Raw genomic sequence first — 20,009 nt, 5'->3', positions numbered from 1 at the left:
ACTTTCTCATCCTGATTCTAGTGAAGAGGTCAAAGGTCACGGCAGGAGAGAGAGGGACGAGTTACAGATGTGGAAGTTAAGAGACAGGAAGTGAGAGGACGAGAGGCGGCTTCAGAAAACAAATCTAAAATGTTGCACACACATTTTTCAATTGAATTCAATTTGCACCAAATCAGAATATACATGTGCCTCGACATGACCTGAAGAACCAGTGAAGACCCAGTTTGATGCTGCGTCAGTCAAACTGTTAATATTTATTAAATGTGAATCAGCTCTTGAAAGAAAATATTTTGGGGCGACGACACTGAGACGTCAATTTAAATAATGTAAATGTTCATTTCCAGAGTAACTTTGTGAATATTTATTATTGTAAACTTTATTCTTCACGCATGTTAAATTATACGCTCTGCCTGCAGAAGTGGAACAGTGGTACATGTTCAGTTGACCTGCTGTGCACCAACTTGGTTCTTCTCCAGGAAACAGAAGTAAAACTTTGAGTGTCCTGTTCCTGATCCGAGCAGAACACTCAGTCTCTGCTGCGTCTGTTCAACCACAAGAACCAGGAGGCCGGCCCGGCCCTGCCAGAATCAAACCCCTCGGAGACTCACATGTCGACCATACAAGCCTCTCCTGGTTAGAGTCCATGTGCATTTTTTGAATTCCCCTGCGCTGAACCCAGGGCATCGCCCGCACTGCAGAACGAGCTGCCGTGCCAAGTTTCCGGCTGCCAGAACAAAGCCGCGCTGTATTTATAGACCGAACAACATGGCTACAGGTGGCGAGGAGTCAGAACTCGAGTCCTCTACTCCTACAAGATCCTCCGGAAAAAAGAGAAAGGCCTCTGCTCGGAGAAGTGGAGGAACGTAGGAGAAAGTGTGAAAAAAGAAATTAAAAATGCACTTTGCCAAAAGTACAGAAAGCAATGAGTATGTTTTTTGGGATATGTAGGTTGGAGGGTGTCTGCGCAGAGCTGGACTTCTTAAGACCTCTCTGATGGAAACTCAGGAGGATTTCACAACTGAAATAAACAGAGTTAAAGTATTTTTAGGAGCTCACAGACTCAGCTTCACATTAATCTTTTTATTCTCTTCTTTTCAGAGTTTAAAAATCTGACCATATGAGCAAAACGCTGCCGATATTTAATTCTGTGTTTTCTCATAACGAATAGAACTTTATGGACAAAGACATAGGCCCGTCTACCTGGTTTGTTCCAATGAAGGAACATCTCATTGAGGCATGAATTATATAATATATAGAATAGAATATATAATATACTATATATTATATTCTCAACTCTACATTTCTCTCTGGTTTTCCCACATTGGTGGGGAGAGCTGTGATTGGCCAGAAGACTCCTCAACGTGAAGCTCCACCTTCTCCCCCCCGCCTCCTCCACGCTAGCAGATGGGACACGGCCCAAACTAATAACTCAAAGTAGAGGATAAATAAATGTTTGTCATTTCAGGTCGTTCTCATCTCACTGATGTTGGTTCAAGTGTTTCTGATCAGTTTGGTTTGAATCAGTTATTCGATAATATAAAAAATGGGCTGAGACGTGATGATTGACAGCTGAAGCTGACTCCTGATTGGTCGACCTCCCTGGTGCAGCCTCATCTCACAGGTTAGAGCTAAGACTAAAACTAAGACATGAAGATGAGAACAGGACTTTCCTCTTTAAACTGAACCTGACGTTGGACCTGAACTTTAACAAGTGAAGAAGCTCTGTTGTGGAAATAAAGCAGCTGATCAATGAGTCTGTTCTTCATCATCACATTTCAGGTTTGGAACTGGTCTCATTTGAAAGGTGTCAGGTTTTAGTGGAAACTCTCAGGCTGGGTCCAGACAGACGAGCAGATCGCCTCTTCTCTTATTGCCTCCGAACATCTTTCACTCAGCTCTGACAGCCGCAGAGTCGGTAACAGGAAACACTTTGGCAGCGACACTGGACCAACGTGCCCTTGGGCAAGTGATATAGAGGGAGAGAGAGAGAGGGAGAGAGAGAGAGAGAGAGAGAGAGAGAGAGAGAGAGAGAGAGAGAGAGAGAGAGAGAAAGGAGGAGGACAGTGGAGATTTGTGAGAGAAGTTGATTAATTTCATTTTGTGGAAAGTGTTGGATTCACTGGGACGTGAACCTGAGGAAGTTCCTGGCTCCTACTTGCAGAGTTTAGAATATTTTATATATCGAGAAGTTGTTTTGCTCGAGGCAGCTGAAGATTTACTGTCATCACAAAAATTATAAATACTTCTGTGAAAAGATAATTAAGCTTCATTAACATTTTGTAATATAATGCACTTTTGTTTTTACATTTTATACTTTCACCTACATTTTGTATTTCTATTTACTGTTATCGTCTTGTTCTCTATATTTTTTATGTTTATGTAAAACTACTAATCAGCTGCAGTGAATTCAGTATTTGTCCAGTTTATTATGGGGAGAAACACACACACACACACACACACACACACACACACACACACACACACACACACACACACACACACCCACCCACCCCTACACCCTGGGCTGTGTGTGTGCAGTCCGACCTGGATGTGAACCAACAGGGAATTAACCTGAAGCTTCCTAGCTGCCTCAGCTCGATATGACTGAGGAGAAGGAGGAGGAGCGGGAGGAGAAGGAGGAAGAGGAGGAGGAGGTCTTGGAGGTGAAGCTGTGCCTAGAGATAAAGAGCTGCAGCTGGGTGGTGCTGATGTTGGGGTGATAAACACACAGAAGACCAGGATCTCCCAAATTTACTCCCAAGACAGTGAAGATGAAGTCTGAGATCATCTCGTATATGAAATGTTTAGTTTAAAAAAAGAAAAAGTTCTGATTTAACTTCACGTCAATCAGATAAATCTTATGTAAAGGAACAGTTCAACATTTTGTGAAATACTAAAATTGTCTGATATACGATGTTCACACAGAAACTGTTTTAAGTCCTGAACTGAAGTCCTGTCATGCTCCTGAGCTCCTGCTGCAGCCTCCCAGTACAATGTGTGGAAGCTTCCCAGTGAGCGAGTGGACGTGTGGACGAGGTTTCTAACACGTGACGTGAAACTGGAAGAACACAAACATCTCAGGATGAAGAAGAGGAGCCGCACACGTAGAAGATGAAGACTTGGAAACACGAGGAGACTCCAGTCGTCTGACTCTGTCCAGTGTTTGATTCAAACTAACATAAACCAACATGATGCTCACATCCTCCTTTGAAAAGTAAAACTCATGATGAATGTTAAATAGGAAGAAGAGATGAAGAAAGGAGGAAGACATTGTTGTTGTTGTTGTTGTGTTTACCTGGTAGTCAAGGATACTGAAGCCGAGGCCTTTGTCTCGCTCCTTCTGCAGCTCCAACATCTGGATGTCTGGTGACCACAGAGCCAGCTCCCCTTCCTCCTCCTCCTCCTCCTCCTCCTCCTCCTCCTCCTCCTCCTGGCTGTGTTGACTCTCCTCCTCCTCCTCCTCCTCCTCCTCCTCCTCCTCCTCCTCCTCTGATGATGATGATGATAATACCTGCTCCTGAAACACAGAAAAGACAAACACATGTTCATTCTTATATTTTATAGAATGAAGTTGAGATTCTGGTGAATTATTTTGTTTAAGAACACGTCGTCTTCTGAACTGAAGCGTTTTCCCTTTCATGACACTCCAGTGGAGCATTTGTGTTGTTGTTGTGTGTGTCTGTGTGTGTAGTAGTTACCTGTGTAACCTGCTGCTGTTGGTCTCTCAGGACAGTCTGACTGCAGAGCATCGACGACAACTTCAACTCGATCTGACAATCACACAACACAACGTGTTTAACTCTGTGTGTGTGATTGTCATCAATACTGTGTAATAACACATTGTGACAGCTGCGGCTCACCTCCTCCACGCTGGGCTGCGGTCGTCCTGTCGCTCCTCGTCCGGGTCCTGAGTCCGGTTCAGACTCAGACTCAGACTCTGGTTCTGGTTCTGGCTCCAGGTCGGAGGTCGGGTGTCGGCAGCAGACCAGTGTGAACGGAGGAGGAACCTCTTTCAGGAACGACACCACTTCACGACGAGTCTTCCCGTACAGTTGAACATTGTTCACCTGCACACACACACAAACACACACTCACCTCAGATGATGATGTTAATGAACTAGTCTGATCCTTCATTTGTCTTCCCTCTGACACAGATGACTGGAAGCTGTGGTTCATCTCTAAAGCACATGTTTGTGTGTGCATGTGTGTTACCTCCAGCAGCTCGTCCTCTGGTCTCAACACTCCATGTCTGTCCACGGGGCCTCCAGGGGCCACAGAGGAGATGTAGTGGTGACCGTCGAACGAGTCCAGCTCCACACCGAGACGCAGCGTGTGCACAGGCAGCAGCTGCATCGAGAGAAATCATTCAACTCGGATCATCTCATCAAACTCCATCTGATGGAAACTGTAGAACTTCTTTCAGACATGAACTGAAGTCTGGACATTTTCCTGAAATCAAGTGGACGTGTGTCTGAGGTTTGTAACTCGTGGCTGAAGAAGAGGAGCCGAACACGTAGAAGATAAAGGTTCCCCACATGTTCCCCACATGTTCCCCACATGTTCCCCACATGTTCCCCACATGTTCCCCACATGTTCCTGTTGTTGTGAACGAGTCCGACCCGGAAATCTGCTGCTTCACATGTGAAAGATAAACTACAGAAAATGTCCAGAGCTCACGTCTGAAAACAGCTGCTGATATGAAGAAGAAGAATGATTCTCACTTTAGAGGATTTCTGCAGCTCTGCATCATCTTCAATGACAGGATCCAGCTCCACCACCTGATCCCCCCCCCCCCCCCCCCCGAACACACACACAGACACACAACACACACACGATAAAGTGTTAATGTCTGAGTCTGAGTAGCATCCTATTCAGTGATGACATTATCAGTGTGTGTGGTCTCACCAGGACTTGGTACTTTGGTCCCAGAGCCTGATCCCATTTAGCTCTCAGTTCTGCTTCTGTGAACACACACACACACACACACACGCACACAAACACACACACACACACAAACACACACACACACACACAGTCTGTACTAGCGGTGGAATAGATGCAGAACTATCAGTGACATTAATGAAAGGTAGAGAACAGGTTCTCTTCAGGTTTTGCAGCAGCTCTATTGCTCCTCTACATCTCTGCTGACAGATCTGCAGCAGAATCTCTGAAAAGAACCTGTTCTCCAATGTTCCTCTAGAGCTGGACCCGCTTCAGCAGAACCTAAAGAGAACCTGCTGAGAACCTGTTATTCTGCATGAGAAAGGTCACCTCATTGAAATTCAGTGACCAGGAGCAAAAAGCCAAATGACTCAAATTGTAAACTAAGCAACTTCCTGTGAGATTAATGCAGAAACATCTGAGCAGCAGCAGCTGGTAAAGTCTGGAGAGGATGAATGTGTTCTGTGGAGCGGAGTGGCTGCACACCAGCAGAATAAAGAAGCTGCTCCAGAGAGGCGGCTCCGGAGAAGCTGCTCCAGAAAGGGGCAGCTCCAGAGAGGCAGCTCCAGAGAAGAAGCTCCGGAGAAGCAGCTCCGGAGAAGCTGCTCCGGAGAGGCAGCTCCGGAGAAGCAGCTCCGGAGAAGCTGCTCCGGAGAGGCAGCTCCGGAGAGGCAGCTCCGGAGAAGCAGCTCCGGAGAAGCAGCTCCGGAGAAGCAGCTCCGGAGAGGCAGCTCCGGAGAGGCAGCTCCGGAGAAGCAGCTCCAGAGAAGCAGCTCCAGAGAAGCAGCTCCAGAGAAGCAGCTCCAGAGAAGCAGCTCCAGAGAAGCAGCCTCGGAGAAGCAGCTCCGGAGAAGCTGCTCCGGAGAGGCAGCTCCGGAGAAGCAGCTCCAGAGAAGCAGCTCCAGAGAGGCAGCTCCAGAGAAGCAGCCTCATAGAAGCAGCTCCAGAGAAGCAGCTCCAGAGAAGCTGCTCCAGAGAGGCAGCTCCAGAGATGCAGCTCCAGAGAGGCAGCCTCAGAGAAGCAGCTCCGGAGAAGCAGCTCCAGAGAGGCAGCTCCAGAGAAGCAGCTCCAGAGAAGCAGCCTCAGAGAAGCAGCTCCAGAGAGGCAGCTCCAGAGAAGAAGCTCCAGAGAGGCAGCTCCAGAGAGGCAGCTCCAGAGAAGCAGCCTCAGAGAAGCAGCTCCAGAGAGGCAGCTCCAGAGAGGCAGCTCCAGAGAGGCAGCTCCAGAGAAGCAGCTCCAGCTCCTCGTCGTCTCTCCACATGTTGAGCTTTTCTGCTGCTGGTCTGGCGGCGTTACAACAGCCTCTGATTAAATTAGCATTGCTAACCCCGGACCTCACAGCACGATTAATCTGCCACGTTGGGCTGAATAAACAGAGCAATACATCGTCAGCTCAGACACTTACATCTGTGGGCAGCAGGCAGGCGGCATGCTAAGTGTTAGCCTGGTGTTTGAGCAGCTCTGTAAAGCTAACGAGGAATAAAAGAGAGGAAGGATTCAGAGAGGAGTCCGATGAGACTGGATCCTCCTCGAGATAACACATGTGAAGAACTGGATCCACATGTAGTTCAAATATAGATTCAAGTTAAATATAATAAAAGAGTTTTATCCACTGAAGTCACATCAGCAATGAGACAAAAACCTAAACTTTATTTACGATACAGAAAACTGTATCCTAAATCCCCTCTGGAGTTCTGGAGGTAATATTTACTGGTTCTGTTGTTGTTTATTCTGTTTGTATGAAAAGTGCTGTACAAATAAAGATTGATTGACATGCAACTTTACGTTGAAGAAATTGATCCAGACTTTTATTTTGTCACTTTTCATTGATTTCAAACTTCTCTTCTTCATCATCTGTTTCTAAAGATGTTTGAGCATCAGGCCTGTGTACAGCCAGGACGTGTGAAGACAGAGCAGCACACGGATTCAAACCTCCGTGGGGCGACCGCTCAACCAGATGCTGAGCATGAGGTCTGATGATCTGGACCGTGTGTGTGTGTGTGTGTGTGTGTGTGTGTGTGTACCTCTGCTGAGCTGTGCTGTGTTCAGGTGCGTCTGCTCCAGCTTCATTGTCGAGGACTTCACGTCTGGAGACCTCTGCAGAGACACACGAGACGGCTCCCTCTCCACTGACACACACACACACACACACACACACACACACACACACACACACACACACACACACACACACACACACACACACACACACACACACACACACACACACACACACACACACACACACACACACACACACACACACACACGAAATAATGATTAAATAAATAAAATGTGCAAATATCTTTTTCCTGATAGATTCCAGAGGCTTTGTTTGGCTGAGTTAATAGTTTCTTGTGTTGGAGGAGCAGTGGATTCATGGCCCGCCTCCCACTGATGGTGCTGTGACCTTTGACCCCCTGGCTGATCACTGCTGTTGACCATCTATGAAGCTGAAGTTTGTTTTCCTGTCAGACTCATGAGACTCCTCCTCAGTCTCTGCAGATAAGAGTCTCAGAAATGAGCAGAATATAAGAAGTTTTCTGGGAAATGAAACTAAAGACGTGTGGAGGAGATAAGAGCTCTGCGCCCCCCCGCCTCACTTTGAGAATGGCTCGTTCCTCTCCTGCCTGCGGGCTGACCAGCGCCGGCCGCCACACCATCACCAGACTGAAAAAATGACCCTGAACCGGGAGAATTAATCTCTGGGCGCTGGTGCAGGAGGAGTCCCAGACTCGGAGGAGAGTTGGTGAAATTAGAGCCGGCTGTAAACAAATTTGTCATTTTAATCTGCGCGAGCGGACAGAGGCTGAGAGGGTTCACGCTGCAGCTCCCAGAACTCCCCACTCGGCTTCTCTCACACTAACACATTACTGGTTCAACCCAGTGTAATCATGAAGCTGCAGGAAATCACCTCAACACAATCCAGATTCCAGTCATCACAACCAACTGATTCATTACATCACAGACAACTCACGGTTTTAATATGAACCATGTTCAATTCAACAGAAATGGTTCATATACTTTTACTTTTAATGTGTTTTTATGCTCAGCATTTTAAATCAGATTTTTCCATCACTTATTTCAGTGATAATAAAGATAAACTCAGTATTAATGAGCAGCATGTTACAGTATCACAGTGTCACACAGATGACCATGTGACTTCAGATTGTGTAACTGTATCTGTCACTTTGACCACAGTGTGGGACCGACGCTGGTTGTGTCATCAGTTTGTGGTTGTTTGTGTTTCATGAAGTTCAACTCTTCTCCTCCTCAGAGCCCCCCCACCCTCCACCCATCTACCTTTATCCAGGGACCTCTCCAGGGCTCTGGGTTTCTTCCTGACCACAGTGAGAACCACCGTCTGACCCGTCTGCTTCATCACCTCCAGCACCTCGTGATTGGTCATTCCGTGAAGACTGACGCCGTCCATCTGTTTGGACAGGAAGTGACATCAGCGAAGATGAATACATCAGGGTCGGAGGTCGGTTCAGCTTTAAAGCTTCTGTTCTTACGCATGAAATGTGTTGTGAGAGCTGAGGTTTCAGTGAATGACAACCACACACACAACCACACACACAACCACACACACACACACAACCACACACACAGGTTCTTACAGCCATCAGTCGGTCGTGGACCCAGATGTTTCCGCTCTGGTCAGCAGCGCTGCCTGGAACTACGTGTTTCACAAACACTCCGACTGCGTCTGTATGACACAGAACATTATCTGCATATTTCATTTTTCAACAACTCGACTGCTCTTTACAATAAAAGCCCAGTTTGAGTTTGAATCAATAATCACCTTGACTGGTCTGAGGGTTGTAGCCGATGATGGAGATACCGAGACTCTGACCGTCCTTCTTGGTGAGAGGAACCTCGTGGATCTCATATCCCTCCAGGTTGGGCTGAACACACACACACACACACACACACACACACACACACACACACACACACACACAGTTAAATAACTGACAAACTATGATTAATAAAGTATCCATCTATCTATCTATGAGTGTATCGACATCTTGCTTAAAACAGAAGAAGGGGGAGGAGCCTCTCGAGGTCCTTCTGTCGTTGCTCACCATCTTGCTGAGGCGGCGTTGGGGGGCGTGGTCAGGGCGTTGGAGGGGCAGCGCAGGGGGTCGGGGGGAGAGGGAGGAGACGGGGGCGGAGTCTGGAGGTGGTGGGGGATGAGGACCTGTTGACCTCTGACCTCGAGGATCCCTGGCAATCAGCATGGTCACGTGACTCCCACATTCCTGCAGAGCCTTGACGACCTGGTCGCTGGTGAGGCCCGTGGTGGGCGTCGCCCCAATTCGGAGGATGTGGTCACCTGTGCGGAGACGTCCGTCCTGATTGGAGGAGAAGAAGTCAGAAGGAAAACAGTATTTAAAGAATCTGTTTGAACAGTGAATAAAGAGGGCGACCCTGTGAACACGCCTCTTCAGCGGAGTCCTACCTTGTCCGCCACGCTGTCGGGGATGAGCGTCCGGACCACCACCCCCGACGTCTTCCCCCCCACGATGCCGAAGCCCAAACCAGAGCCGTCGTTCACCAGCTCGATCTCCTCCACGTGACTCCACTGATCCTGCAGCACAAACGTTCCCTCACGTCAGACAGGGTTGACTGACAGGTCCACTGCAGCAACACATCTAATCAGGTCACTAACAGGTCAACACAAATACTTCACAGGGAAATAGAGTGACAACACAGAGGGGAACATTAAACCCTTCAAGTTAACTCTCTGTATTATACTTCATTAATTATGGTGGATAGAGGTGTACCTAATAAACTGACTGGAGAGTATGTGACACAGCAACACTGATCAGGTACCAGATATTATATTGGTTCCTATAGATATAATATTCATTATTATTATAATAATAATTATAATAATCTCTATTTTTATAACACAACTCGTGCAACAATAAGTGCTCAACATAAAAGTAGTTACAAACGTTTACAAAAAAATGTATCAAACAAAAACAATGTAATTGAACAGAATGAATACAGCAGGTAAAACAGGGCTAAGACAACAAGAGGAAGGGGGAGGAGGGAGGAGGAGGAGGAGTTAGTAAAGACGCTCCCCTCTCTTATTACAGCTGTGATCTGAGAGTGGAGGAGAAGGAGGAGAGAGAGGATGAGGAGATAGAAGAGGAGCAGGAGGAGACTCCTCCTCCTCCACCTCAGGAGGAAGCAGAGAGTTTCTCTGGTAAACCACAGTAAATTAAGATGGACGCCATGAGCGCTACAGAAAGTGAAGCATCGTGATCACAGCCTGGACGGCCCGGAGGAGGAGGCCCGGCTCCAGGTCCCTGAGGAGGAGGCCCGGCTCCAGGGCCCCCGAGGAGGAGGCCCGGCTCCAGGGCCCGGAGGAGGAGGCCCGGCTCCAGGACCCGGAGGAGGAGGCCCGGCTCCAGGTCCCGGAGGAGGAGGCCCGGCTCCAGGGCCCCCGAGGAGGAGGCCCGGCTCCAGGACCCGGAGGAGGAGGCCCGGCTCCAGGTCCCGGAGGAGGAGGCCCGGCTCCAGGGCCCCCGAGGAGGAGGCCCGGCTCCAGGACCCGGAGGAGGAGGCCCGGCTCCAGGACCCGGAGGAGGAGGCCCGGCTCCAGGTCCCGGAGGAGGAGGCCCGGCTCCAGGGCCCCCGAGGAGGAGGCCCGGCTCCAGGGCCCGGAGGAGGAGGCCCGGCTCCAGGGCCCGGAGGAGGAGGCCCGGCTCCAGGGCCCCCGAGGAGGAGGCCCGGCTCCAGGACCCGGAGGAGGAGGCCCGGCTCCAGGAGACTGATCGTTAGACGAGGGAGAGCGAGTTGTGCTTTTCATGCCCTCTGCTCCACTAAACGTGGCCTCCATAGAAACGGACATGAATAAATCAACAGCAGGAGGAGGGGAGGCCTGGTATGCAGGAGGTGGCCCCGGTCCAACGAGCCGGGTGAGGAGGAGGAGGCTAACGAACAGAGGGACAGTGTAATTCTGTGTGATAACAACCCAACAATAGAGCAGTGGACCTGGGCTCCTCATTAACAGTCCAGTGTTAACGACTCTCTGTTTTCCAGGGTTTGTTCCTGCTCAGCTCATCAGCCGTCATGTCCCAGCTGCTAACATGGAGGAGGAGGGGCTTATGACTTATTGTGCAACCAGCCCCCAGGGGGCGATCAAGACGCTTTAGAGCATCCATCTTAATCGACAGCGTGTGTTAAACAGCAGTGTCTCCTCCCTCCCTCACTCTCGTCTTGCAGGAGGAGGTATCAGTGTGACCTCTGACCTTTCTCCTCAGTTAGGACGGACACGATGGAGCGAGTCTCCTGTTGACGTCATCGTCTCTTTGTCTCCTCCCCCCTCCCCGACTCCCTCCTCCCTCCTCCCTCCTCCCCCGCTGCCGTTCCCCGACCCCCCCGACATGTTGACATTCATCGATCGCTCCTCCTCTCAGACTTAAATACATATTGTCAGGAGCGATGCTGCAAGCGGAGCACTAACGTGATTTCCTTTCGGCCTTAAGGTCGTAAAAATCACAGAGTCAATGTCGGCAGACTTACGGCTCGTCATAAACAGGAGGTCTCACTCTGATACAGAAGAGTGGCCTCAAAGTGACCTCCAGTTATGATTGACGCCCTCTCAGCTCGCTTCTTTTGACTGATAGCCACAGACTGATGTGTGTGTGTGTGTGTGTGTGTGTGTGTGTGTGTGATGAAACTGATTTCTGCTCCACACCTGCTTCTGTTAGGTTTTAAAAAGACAAAACCTCAACTCTAACTTAAAAGTTTTTCACGTGAAGCTGCAGCTCCACATGAACCAGAACTTGTTGAGCGTTAACTTCATGTTGTGACGTCGCAGCATCAACTGCTTCACTCTGATGCTCTGGTTCTGACCCGGTGATAAAACACTTCCTGTTTCTGACACTAAAACATTATTATTAGACCTTCACCTCACATCTGGAGTGAAACATCTGTTTGACTAAGAGTCTGCAGCTCGCTGAGCGTCTCCACAACGACACAAACACTGATCACTGATCAGAGAAGAATCTGTAAACAAGTCAGATATCGAACTAATATAATAATGTGTGTGTGTGTGTATATTTAAATGTTTTATTATCTTTATGTGTTTCAACACTTCATCATTTCAGTCAAATCAACGCTTTGTTATTTGTTTCTCAGTTTTTTGGTATTAAAGCAAACATTTGAGACGTGAGGAACTAAAGAAGCAGAGCCTCATTTTTCTGGAGCTGAAAATTCATTGATAATGAAAATATGGTCTCATTGTTCAGTCGGAGGACGTGTTGGCTCACAGATTTGTATTTGACAGAGGAACAACTAACGTGGACGTGTTCAACACTTGACTTGTTGAAACACAAGGACACAAAGTGGAGATGTTGCACAGATACTGAATCATCTCTCCAGTGTTCTCTGTGATGCAGCCGACAGCAGAAGCTTTCTTCACAGTTTAACTATTTGAATCTCTGCTCTTCTCTGTGGAGCAGCTTCTTCTAACGGGATGAAGACCGGACGTCTCACCTTGTTGACCGGTGTGATGGGCGACAGCGCACCGGGTGGGCGATCCCGGGCCACCATCAGCTCCACGGTCTCCCCGGGCTGCTGCAGGAGGGTCAGGGCCTGCTGCTGGTCCACCCCCGGCTCCAGAGGGTGACCGTTAATCACCAGGATCTGGTCTCGCTCCTGGAGACGTCCGTCCCTGCAGACGAGTCACAGACAAGCTGGTGAGATCAGAGTTGAACGCTCATCAGTCTCTGGATTGTCAAGCTACAAGGAAAGCAAGGTTTAAATAGATATGTTATCATTTTGGGTTCATTTTACTTCAAGAATTAAATCAACAGTCTGATGAAAGACATTCTGATGTGTGAGTGTGAACATGAGAACGTTTCCTCCTTCTCTCCCTGAGCGTCTGTTCTCTGTGACTCTGCTGAGTGGGTTCCATCTCCTGAGAGAACAACTGACTGAGAGTCACAGACACAACCAGCTGCAGCACGTTGCTTATTTATGATCATATTTAAATCTATTGTTCATAATGTGCTGAGGAGTCGAACCTGTGAGCGATGCCTCCGGGCTGGACGTGTTTCACAAACACCCCCTGACTGCTGCTCCCTGCTGGATTCAGACCGACCACGCTGAAGCCCAGACCTCCAGAGAGAGGCCGGGTCAGACACACCAGCTCCGTGTGCCGGCCCTGCACACACACACACACACACACACACACACACACACACACACACACACACACACACACACACACACACACACACACACACACACACACACACACACACACACACACACACACACACACACACACACACACAGTTAGGACATGTGTTGGTTTTCATGTTGTGGTATGTGTATGGTCATATGCAGTTAGTATGACCTGGTGGGGGGGTGTGTTTGTGTGTGTGCGACGTGGCTCCACCCACCTGGGCAGCAATGAGGATCCACTTCTGGAGGACGTCTTGTGTGGGCGGGTCCTGATTGATGAGTGGTGACGAGCCATTGGTCAGGATGGAGGAGGCGGAGGCAGCGAGGGTGGGCGGGGCCGAGCTGCTGGCGGCGCTCATGATCAGCTGACCCTTCTTAGAGAAGCCGAACTCGCTGCAGGCGTCCGGAGGCATGCTGCTCAGCTACAGATGAAACATGACAAAGTGTCATCACTTCATCTTTATCCATTTAGACATTGTGACTGTGACCTTCGACCTCAGACATCAAATCAGCTCCTCTCTGAGTCCAAGTGAACGTTTATGCCAAATGTGAAGGAATTCCCTCGAGGCGTTCCTGAGCTTCACATTCACAACAACATCTAAACTTTACTAACAACAGCAGGTTTATTTTTATTGTCCGTTGTTTTGATTTACAATTCAAAGTTTTGAGTGTTGAGCCTAAAATCTCTCCACAGCAACATGTGGTGGAAAAACAGAGACGGGCAGAAGAGCTCGTTAGTGAGGATTCCAGCGTCCACATACTTCTGACCATGTAGTGTCACAGAGGCCCAGTCGTCACACACGTCTCTTTGTTGTAATGTTTGGTGGCAACAACCGATCCGGTGTGAAGTCCACCAAACAGTACCACAAAGAGAGAGACAGAGGGATGGGAAAGAGAGGGAGAGAGGGAGAGGGAGAGGGGGGGGGAGAGGAAGAGGGGGAGAGGGAGAGAGAGAGAAGAAGAGGGGGAGGAACCCTTATATGCAAGGACATTGTGGACAAGGTAGAAAGACATGGAGGAAAAATAAAGTGCAGGCCAGGGGTAAGAGGGGAGAAGGGGGGGGGAGAAATCAATAGATTCCTGTGCTCGCTCGCTCGCTCTCTCTCTGAACAGGTAATGTTTTAATGACCTTTACACTCACATTGTGGAAACTTATCAGTCTGCAGCTTATTTAGGCCGGGCTGACGGAGCAGGATCCCGAGCCATTTCATCAATACAGCCTCGACAAGGCCGTTACTCAAACCAAGACACCAGATATTAAAGCTTGATAGATCCGCAGAGCGCCGGGGAGGGAGGGAGGGAGGGAGGGAGGGGAAAGAGAGAGAGAGAGAGAGAGAGAGAGAGAGAGAGAGAGAGAGAGAGAGAGAGAGAGAGAGAGAAGTCCCAGCTTCATACACCCTCCACCGGTTTCCACCGACACATTCATAGACTCAGCTCTGACCTTCGCAGCACTTAGAATATGAAGCCCGCCGTCGGTTATTGCCATTATGTTAATTTGGCCTGCGGATTGTTTATTGTAAAGACCGTGCGTCGAGCTGGAGCTGAATACAGATGAGTGGAGTCGGCGTCCCCACTCAGCACCACCGACAGGTCACAGTGCCGGGGGTCTGATGCCCGTCGACAGCTGGACACGGTGACTGTGCATGTGAAGAGCTGATGCTGGAGTCAGATGATAAAACACCTCTAACAGGTGTCAAACTAAAGAAACAAAAACAAATGTACATTTTTAAGTCATGAGATGCAGCTGCAGAACCTTGGGGTGCTTTTTGTTTTTAAACCTAGTTCAGTTCACCTGGACAGGTTCTGTCTCTGAGCTCAAACCTGCAGCAGCTGAACGACACCGAGTGTCGACGCTTTCCACATTCACAAGAACTGTTACTGTAATTATGTTTTATAATTCAGATTGAGTATTTTTACCTAGTAAAAGTGTCTTTACAATAAAAACAAAGTCAGTTATTAAAAATAAAAGCATCAGTCGGGTTCTCATCCTGATCTGTCGCAAATTTTTGCTGAATTTTCAAAATATCTTTCAAAAGAAATTTGTTTCGTGAATATTAAGAAGAAATTCAAGGAGATAAACATTAAGTGGCACTAATTCTCCTTTCAGGTGCAATAATATCACTGCCAGAGGGGACGTAGTTAAAAGTGGAGCCGACAGGTTGATAAGAATCTGTGTTTCTGTTTGTTGGTCTGAAAACAGAACAAACAATGGCAAAAAGATGAATTGAGTTATAAATATTTGTTTTGTGTTTTCTCTTGTTTTCTCAAGTTGTAATTATTAACAATAAAGTTCACGGTTAAACCAAAGCTCTGCATAAGTGTCCAATGAATCTCAGCCAGTAACTTTACAAATCTTTATTGTCTTTAAGCCTAATTTTGAGCTAATGCTGTTTAATCCGATTATGTCAGTGGTCTGTGGTTGTGTCTGTGGTCTGTGGTTATGTCTGTGGTCAGTGGTCTGTGGTCTGTGGTTGTGTCTGTGTCTGTGGTCTTGTCCCCAGCAGGGTCTCACCTGGTGTCTCAGCTGTTTGATGGAGTGCTGCAGTGTGAGGATGTGGTTGAACAGAGGACTCTGCAGCGTCTCCCTCAGGTTCACCACAGAGTCACTGTGAGTCCACTCCTCCTTCTGGACCAGTTTGGAGTGGAGACGGTCCAGAGCTCCGAGGACCTGCTGCCGCTCGGCAGAGGACACTGAGGGGGACGGGGACACACACGGACACACACAGAGTGTAAACCTGCTGTGAACAAGTCAACAGTCTGAATGATGACAACTTGATGAAAATGATTTTCACCTGTCAGGACGTTTTCAAACATTTTCTTCCTTCTATCTGTTGTTCTGCTTCAAGAGAAACAAAGAAGAAATATTATCAAATAAATCATAGAAGCTCGATGGATGATTGTCTGACAGGGAACGATAACACAATGATCGACATAAAACAACGCTGCGGTAGACACAGATCAATAAACCTAACAAAGACGACGACAACAACAAAAGAAACGCAAAGCAACCTCAAAGAGACGCAAAACAACCACAAAGAGACGCAAAACAACCACAAAGAGACAAAACAACACCAAAGACAAACAAGACAACCACAAAAAGACAAAACAACACTATAGAGACACAAAACAACCACAAAGAGATGAAAAAAAAACACAAAGAGACGCAAAACAACCACAAAGAGACAACACAACACCAAAGACAAACAAGACAACCACAAAGAGACAAAACAACACCGTGGAGACGCAAAACAACCACAAAGAGACGCAAAACAACCACAAAGAGATTAAAAACAACCACAAAGAGACAAAACAACACCAAAGAGAAACAAGACAACCACAAAGAGACAAAACAACACCGTGGAGACGCAAAACAACCACAAAGAGACGCAAAACAACCACAAAGAGACAAAACAACACCAAAGACAAACAAGACAACCACAAAAAGACAAAACAACACCATAGAGATGCAAAGCAACCACAAAGAGATTAAAAACAACCACAAAGAGACACAAAACAACCACAAAGAGACGCAAAACAACCACAAAGAGACGCAAAACAACCACAAAGAGACAAAACAACACCAAAGACAAACAAGACAACCACAAAAAGACAAAACAACACCATAGAGATGCAAAGCAACCACAAAGAGACGAAAAACAACCACAAAGAGACAAAACAACCACAAAGAGAAACAAGACAACCACAAAGAGACAAAACAACACCGTGGAGACGCAAAACAACCACAAAGAGACGCAAAACAACCACAAAGAGACAAAACAACACCAAAGACAAACAAGACAACCACAAAGAGACGCAAAACAACCACAAAGAGACAAAACAACCACAAAGAGACGCAAAACAACCACAAAGAGACAAAACAACCACAAAGAGATGCAAAACAACACCAAAGAGAAACAAGACAACCACAAAGAGACGCAAAACAACCACAAAGAGACAAAACAACACCAAAGAGAAACAAGACAACCACAAAAGAGACAAAACAACCACAAAGAGTAAAAACAACACCAAAGAGAAACAAAACAACCACAAAGAGACAAAACAACCACAAAGAGACAAAAAACAACCACAAAGAGACAAAACAACCACAAAGAGATGCAAAACAACACCAAAGAGAAACAAGACAACCACAAAGAGACAAAACAACACCGTGGAGACGCAAAACAACCACAAAGAGACAAAACAACCACAAAGAGACGCAAAACAACCACAAAGAGACAAAACAACACCAAAGACAAACAAGACAACCACAAAAAGACAAAACAACACTATAGAGACACAAAACAACCACAAAGAGATGAAAAAAAACACAAAGAGACGCAAAACAACCACAAAGAGATGAAAAAAAACACAAAGAGACGCAAAACAACCACAAAGAGACAAAACAACACCAAAGACAAACAAGACAACCACAAAGAGACAAAACAACACCATAGAGATGCAAAGCAACCACAAAGAGATTAAAAACAACCACAAAGAGACACAAAACAACCACAAAGAGACGCAAAACAACCACAAAGAGACAAAACAACACCAAAGACAAACAAGACAACCACAAAAAGACAAAACAACACTATAGAGACACAAAACAACCACAAAGAGATTAAAAGCAACCACAAAAAGACAAAACAACACTATAGAGACACAAAACAACCACAAAGAGATGAAAAAAAACACAAAGAGACGCAAAACAACCACAAAGAGACAAAACAACACCATAGAGATGCAAAGCAACCACAAAGAGACAAAACAACACCAAAGAGAAACAAGACAACCACAAAGAGACAAAACAACACCGTGGAGACGCAAAACAACCACAAAGAGACGCAAAACAACCACAAAGAGACAAAACAACACCATAGAGATGCAAAGCAACCACAAAGAGATTAAAAACAACCACAAAGAGACACAAAACAACCACAAAGAGACGAAAAACAACCACAAAGAGACAAAACAACCACAAAGAGACAAAACAACACCAAAGAGAAACAAAACAACCACAAAGAGACGCAAAACAACCACAAAGAGACAAAACAACACCAAAGAGAAACAAGACAACCACAAAGAGACGCAAAACAACCACAAAGAGACAAAACAACCACCAAGAGACGCAAAACAACCACAAAGAGACAAAACAACCACAAAGAGATGCAAAACAACACCAAAGAGAAACAAGACAACCACAAAGAGACAAAACAACCACAAAGAGACGAAAAACAACCACAAAGAGACGCAAAACAACCACAAAGAGACAAAACAACACCAAAGAGAAACAAGACAACCACAAAAGAGACAAAACAACCACAAAGAGTAAAAACAACACCAAAGAGAAACAAAACAACCACAAAGAGACAAAACAACCACAAAGAGACAAAAAACAACCACAAAGAGACAAAACAACCACAAAGAGATGCAAAACAACACCAAAGAGAAACAAGACAACCACAAAGAGACAAAACAACACCGTGGAGACGCAAAACAACCACAAAGAGACAAAACAACCACAAAGAGACGCAAAACAACCACAAAGAGACGCAAAACAACCACAAAGAGACAAAACAACACCAAAGACAAACAAGACAACCACAAAAAGACAAAACAACACTATAGAGACACAAAACAACCACAAAGAGATGAAAAAAAACACAAAGAGACGCAAAACAACCACAAAGAGATGAAAAAAAACACAAAGAGACGCAAAACAACCACAAAGAGACAAAACAACACCAAAGACAAACAAGACAACCACAAAGAGACAAAACAACACCATAGAGATGCAAAGCAACCACAAAGAGATTAAAAACAACCACAAAGAGACACAAAACAACCACAAAGAGACGCAAAACAACCACAAAGAGACAAAACAACACCAAAGACAAACAAGACAACCACAAAAAGACAAAACAACACTATAGAGACACAAAACAACCACAAAGAGATTAAAAGCAACCACAAAGAGACGAAAAACAACCACAAAGAGACGCAAAACAACCACAAAGAGACAAAACAACACCAAAGACAAACAAGACAACCACAAAAAGACAAAACAACACTATAGAGACACAAAACAACCACAAAGAGATGAAAAAAAACACAAAGAGACGCAAAACAACCACAAAGAGACAAAACAACACCAAAGACAAAAAAGACAACCACAAAGAGACAAAACAACACCATAGAGATGCAAAGCAACCACAAAGAGATTAAAAACAACCACAAAGAGACACAAAACAACCACAAAGAGACGCAAAACAACCACAAAGAGACAAAACAACACCAAAGACAAACAAGACAACCACAAAAAGACAAAACAACACTATAGAGACACAAAACAACCACAAAGAGATTAAAAGCAACCACAAAGAGACGAAAAACAACCACAAAGAGACGAAAAACAACCACAAAGAGACAAAACAACCACAAAGAGACAAAACAACACCAAAGAGAAACAAGACAACCACAAAGAGACAAAACAACACAATAGAGATGCAAAACAACCACAAAGAGACGCAAAACAACCACAAAGAGATGCAAAACAACACCAAAGAGAAACAAGACAACCACAAAGAGACAAAACAACACCGTGGAGACGCAAAACAACCACAAAGAGACAAAACAACCACAAAGAGTAAAAACAACACCAAAGAGAAACAAAACAACCACAAAGAGACGCAAAACAACCACAAAGAGACAAAACAGCACCAAAGAGAAGCAAAACAACCACAAAGAGACACAAAACAACCACAAAGAGACGAAAAACAACCACAAAGAGACAAAACAACACCAAAGAGACAAAACAACCACAAAGAGACAAAACAACCACAAAGAGACAAAACAACAC

General features: G+C 46.2%; 1 protein-coding gene across 1 annotated transcript in view; it reads right to left on the bottom strand.

The window, feature by feature from the left end:
* Positions 1-20,009, bottom strand: part of patj (PATJ crumbs cell polarity complex component) — a 65,606-nt gene that overhangs the window by 44,483 nt on the left and 1,114 nt on the right. Inside the window, exons 2-18 of the mRNA XM_053431524.1 lie at positions 15,943-15,989; positions 15,663-15,841; positions 13,369-13,572; positions 12,988-13,127; positions 12,458-12,635; positions 9,408-9,536; positions 9,031-9,300; positions 8,748-8,850; positions 8,563-8,651; positions 8,246-8,375; positions 6,967-7,071; positions 4,906-4,961; positions 4,722-4,778; positions 4,213-4,347; positions 3,861-4,067; positions 3,699-3,770; positions 3,296-3,517 (exon numbers count right to left, since the gene is read on the bottom strand). Coding sequence (XP_053287499.1) covers positions 3,296-3,517; positions 3,699-3,770; positions 3,861-4,067; positions 4,213-4,347; positions 4,722-4,778; positions 4,906-4,961; positions 6,967-7,071; positions 8,246-8,375; positions 8,563-8,651; positions 8,748-8,850; positions 9,031-9,300; positions 9,408-9,536; positions 12,458-12,635; positions 12,988-13,127; positions 13,369-13,572; positions 15,663-15,841; positions 15,943-15,989 — 2,323 coding nt within the window. The remainder of the gene's footprint in view (positions 1-3,295; positions 3,518-3,698; positions 3,771-3,860; positions 4,068-4,212; positions 4,348-4,721; positions 4,779-4,905; positions 4,962-6,966; positions 7,072-8,245; positions 8,376-8,562; positions 8,652-8,747; positions 8,851-9,030; positions 9,301-9,407; positions 9,537-12,457; positions 12,636-12,987; positions 13,128-13,368; positions 13,573-15,662; positions 15,842-15,942; positions 15,990-20,009) is intronic.

Source organism: Pleuronectes platessa, chromosome 9 (assembly GCF_947347685.1).
Source record: "Pleuronectes platessa chromosome 9, fPlePla1.1, whole genome shotgun sequence".
In the NCBI taxonomy this organism is placed as follows: Eukaryota; Metazoa; Chordata; class Actinopteri; order Pleuronectiformes; family Pleuronectidae; genus Pleuronectes; species Pleuronectes platessa.
The sequence above is the reverse complement of the archived record's forward strand: the minus strand, read 5'-3'. Positions and strand labels throughout refer to the sequence as shown.